The 4,663-nt window shown below is 46.4% G+C and overlaps 1 protein-coding gene across 1 annotated transcript; it reads right to left on the bottom strand.

The window, feature by feature from the left end:
• Positions 1-1,605: 1,605 nt before the first annotated feature.
• On the bottom strand, positions 1,606-2,559 carry LOC118721664 (olfactory receptor 6K6-like). The gene has a single exon (XM_036442856.1). It carries the CDS (start codon positions 2,551-2,553, stop codon positions 1,606-1,608), a length of 948 nt encoding a protein of 315 aa, XP_036298749.1. The 5' UTR covers positions 2,554-2,559.
• Positions 2,560-4,663: the final 2,104 nt, after the last annotated feature.

Consider the following 4,663-nt stretch of genomic DNA (forward strand, 5'->3'; position numbering starts at 1 on the left):
AGGGTATCCAGGACGAGGCAGGGATGATCCAAACAGACTACTTTTGTGGGTGGTGCCCACAAACCTGTAGGAGGGGGACAGGCACTACTTCCCTCCCAGGGTAGAGCAGGCTGAACTCAGGGGAGATTGGATTTGCCTCCCTGCAATGTAGCCACAGGGCCCAGCACTCACCTGTCTGGTTCCCAGACAAAGGTTCCCAGGGAGACACAATCTGAAAATCCCATCTGTGGGCAGCTTTCCAGTCTCCCTATGCCACTGAACTCCACAGAACAGGATCCAACATCCCAGGTCTGCACTTAGATCTCCTTGTGCAGCTGAGCTCAACAGGATGAGGTTGGCTTAAGACATCCAGCAGGTGGAGGGATGGGAGCCAGCTATGCTCTTGAGGTGGGCAGACCAGCTCTTTCTCCCGGTGCACAGTTTAGTCACTCTTTGGGTCTCTGGCAAAAGCTTTGTCAGAAAAGAAAACCCTTTAATCTCACTGCTGGGAGTAGCCAGCAGACCCCCCTGCAGGACCCACGTATGATAGCGTGGCCTTGTCAGCAGTAGAAGTCTAGACTGTGTACTGCCCAGGCTGGTGCTGTAACACTAGGAGTTCTGGTCCCTGGGAGAGCATGATCTGAGTCTCCTGGCACACTGAATCCCCACTGATTTTCACTACTAGATGTTACTTGGTCTTCTCCTCCCCTGTCTGATGCTCTGGATTGGGGATCCCTGTGTGAAATTGACACTCTGCACTCCTCAGGGGTCCGGAGTTTTGCAGCTGCAATGTCTTTCCAGCTTCTCAGCGGCTTCCTTACCTGAATGGAGGCTTTCCCTTTCTGTGTCTCTGCCTTCTCACCCCTTGCTATGGGGCTTCTTCCATCAGAAACTATCTACAAGTTCTAAAGCAAGTCATTCATCATTGCTGAGCTTTATTTCCAACATTTAAATAAAATTGATGTCTGGCCTATTTCCTTTAGGATATTTTCAATTTCCAGAGGATTCATATATGTGAAACTTTAAAATAGTAAATCGCTAGAGAAATACAGAGTGCTATTATTGTTATTAACTTTATATCACTTCATTGGGCCTAAAATGCTCTAACACATGGTGTACATTGCCAGTCCATGGCCAGTGCATTGAGTTTATAGACTAAATCAGATGAAAGTTCGGATTGTTCCTCTCTAGGCTCAGGAAATAGTTTGTTACCATGGCATGATGAACAGCAGGGATTTCTTACTGGAAGGAAGACTGGAGGAAAGTTAACATTAGCAATTTTCAGAACTATGATGTCTTCATTGTCTCCTCTATCCTGTTCTCTAGCCTCACCCCCATGTGGAACCACAGAAGAGCAGGCAGAATCCCAGCAGGGAGTGTTAGGAAGATGCTACCTGTGCTAGAAAAGCAGGAAAACCAAGTATGCTGCTTCCGCTAATATATCTATGGTAGGGTCTTAATGTAAACAGGCTATGGCCACCAATGACCTGGACACAGTAGTTTATAATCTTTATTTATAATAATATAACAAGTATCTGTAGCAATAAAAAAAGCATAATCATAAACAAGTCATAGAATGTGAAATGCTGAACTTCCAGAAAGTTTTTCACTCTCTAGGATCTAAATCTAGCTCCCAATCCTTCCTGCTTTCTTTTGAGAGCAGAAAAGCTTCTGGATAGCAATTTTTATGTCCTTGTTTCTCAAGCTGTAGATAATGGGATTGAGGAAGGGAGCCAGGATAACAAAGGTGACAGCAATAACTGTGTCCCAAAACACTGAGTAGGTGGCCGAGAAGCGCAAATACATGACAGTCACACTGCCTAAGAACAGCAGGAACACTGCAATGTGGGCAGCACAGGTAGAGAAGGCCTTGTGACGGCTCTCGGCTGAGGGCATCCGCAGAATCACCATGATGATCCGGATGTAGGAGAGGGCGATGACCAGGAAAGAGGACAGGATATTCACCGCATGTATGGCATCCACAATGACCACCAAGGATGTGTCCGTGCAGGCCAAGCTCAGCACAGGTGTGAAGTCACAGAAGATCTGATGGACCTGATTGGAGCCACAGAAAGGCAGGGTGGAAATCCACACAATCTCGGGGAGTACCAGGAGGAAGCCACAGAGGCAGGAGCCAGCTGTCAGCTGGATGCAAAGATTGGAAGTCATGATAGTTGGGTAACGGAGAGGATTGCTGATGGCTATGTACCTGTCAATGGCCATCACGGTCAGGACACAGCCTTCTGTGATCCCAAGAGAGTGGAAGAAGTACATCTGCAGGAGGCAGCCAGCCAGGGAAATGCTCTTATGCTCGCTGACCAGATTGCATAGCATCTTGGGGATGGTGGTCGTGGTATACCAGATCTCCAGGAAGGAGAGGACACTGATGAATAAATACATGGGGGTGTGCAGGGCCCTGTCCAGCTGGATGACAATGAATATCACTAGGTTCCCAGTTATGATAAATCCGTAGATGAGAAGCAATGGAATGAAGAATAACAGTCCACGTTCATGCAGATTCAGGAAGATAGAGAAGACAAAGTCAGTGACCATGGTCTGATTTCCACTGGCCATAGACTGTGTAATCAGAGGAGGGGAGTAAGGGGACAAACTCCTGGAAATGGGATGGTGATTATTCATTGCAAAGTGCTTCACTCTTTTATGTAATCAGTTACTTTAGCTGATTCTAAATAGGCCAGTTACAAATATCTCTCAGTTGTACTGAAAGATAAAGTTGAAATATTTGCTTTTGTAGCCCTAAATGATTCTTTAATTGAGGCAAAAGCAAACAAAGATACATACACACAACCAAAAACAGTGACAAACAAATTTAAATCTCTGGAAATATTTTCAGGAGGTTCAGTCATTTTTAGAAAACATGCACCTATCTTTCTAGTTAATCTCTGAAAGATGAAATTGAGAAGGGCCGAAGACCGGGATGCCAGGACACAGGCTTTATTGAAGAGGTTCAGTGCTCAGGAATGTCTGATTGCAGGTGGGGTTTACATCTATCCATCAGTTGGAGGAAGGAAGGATCTATCATTCCAGGCTTCTGGTAATATTTTTTTTAAAAGTTGAGAGTCCAGGCAAGGTCAATGGGCGAAGGTCAATCTTCTGTAGCTACTTCAGCTGAGAGGGGGCGTGGTTTTGGGGCATCTACCTGGAGTCTCAAAGATTCTGGTGTTCGGTTCTGAATTCAGTGCCAGATAGATCTCTCCCACCTTCTGGTCGGTGAATGCCTGCATTCTGTTCTGCAAGAAACTAGTGAAACAATGCTTGAGACAGGGGCCAAAGAGCAAGATTAAGAGTATAGATACCAGTGGGCCTAATAGTGGGAGGAGCCATGGGGTAAAAAACAGGTAGTGTTTTAGTAAAAAACAGGTCGTATTTTCTGTGCTGGACGAAGGGTGCAGCAGCATGATTTCCCCAAGAGACTGGTTGGTGAAGTCTTGAGAGCAATCCTGTTGAGTCACTTAGGAGGTAAAAGCTGGTCCTGAGGCTGCCACAGCATCACTTGTCTGGTTTTGCTGCTTTTCTGCGCCTGGAACTGAAAGATAACTGAGACCTAGAAGTTATTTTTAGGGGGAAAAGAGTAGGTGTCTCAGTTGCCTCAATAGTGATATGAAAGGAGAGAATAGGTTACCCTGGGAGTGAGGTTCTTATTTTCCCAGTTTTGCTCCTTGTTTGGCATCCACATGTTTCTTGTAGGTTCTGAGACAGGGTTTCAAAGTAGATAGAGCAGTGGTTAAGCTCCCTGTGGCAGTCCAACTCCTGCTGTGATGTCAAGGGTTAGGAGGAGAGGGGTGATCTGGACTCCTCTTTTGTGTCAGATATGATGAATACGGGGACAGGTAAAGACTGATCATTGGGGCTGCATCTACACTGGGTGAGAGACAGATGAACATACAGGTTCCTGTCCAGCTGATGGGGAGACAGATGTGTTTTCCCCACAGAGGAAGAAAAATCCCTGATCATGGAGACAAGCTGATAGGTGTAAGGAGAAGAGGTGGGCTAAGGGGTATGAGATTCTTTTTTCTAGTTCTGCACTCCAAGCTGAGAGGGTAGTCACCATTGCACTACCAATAAGAGGTGACAGTTGAGTGATTGAAATTGTACTGCAGTTAAAGTGGGAGGGAAAAGGAAGGAAAGGAGTAGTGAAAGCAGGGGACCTGGATAGTTGCCTAAGAGGTTAGACACTGAATATTCTGGCTGAGCTTTAGAGGTGTCCAGCAACCTTGTCCTGTCAGGCTTGGAGACTGAAGCCTCACTTTCTTGCTGAGAAAAAGCAGGGGGTTGGGGAGGGAGCAGGCTTCGCAGCCATTCCCAGGCTAGCCAGGCCTCTAGTTTGCATGAGTTCCAAAGGGCACATTCTTCCTAGAGATAGAGGAGATAAGGAGATAAAGCATTTACAGTCCCAGGAATGGCTCGGCCTTGTGGGTCCAGAGAGTGAAACTGAGGTAGGTGACTGTGGTTTGGGACAGCTGGGTTTTATGAGGGGATGCACTGTAGCCCTGGCGGGGCACCGAGGTAGAATGAGAAAAAAGTGAATGGGGAATTTTGAGGTGGCTAATGGCTATGAGACTAATCTATCAACCCCTATAATAGAGACTGAGGAGTGGACAAGGGTTCCAGCGAATTCAGTGGCCCTAGTGTCGATTAAAAAGGAGATTGGCTTACCTGCCAC

Source organism: Pipistrellus kuhlii, unplaced genomic scaffold, assembly GCF_014108245.1.
Source record: "Pipistrellus kuhlii isolate mPipKuh1 unplaced genomic scaffold, mPipKuh1.p scaffold_m20_p_18, whole genome shotgun sequence".
Lineage (NCBI taxonomy): Eukaryota > Metazoa > Chordata > Mammalia > Chiroptera > Vespertilionidae > Pipistrellus > Pipistrellus kuhlii.

Excerpts from the sequence above, each read along its gene's own strand:
- LOC118721664 (XM_036442856.1), bottom strand. The coding sequence starts at position 2,553 with ATGGCCAGTGGAAATCAGACCATGGTCACTGACTTTGTCTTCTCTATC.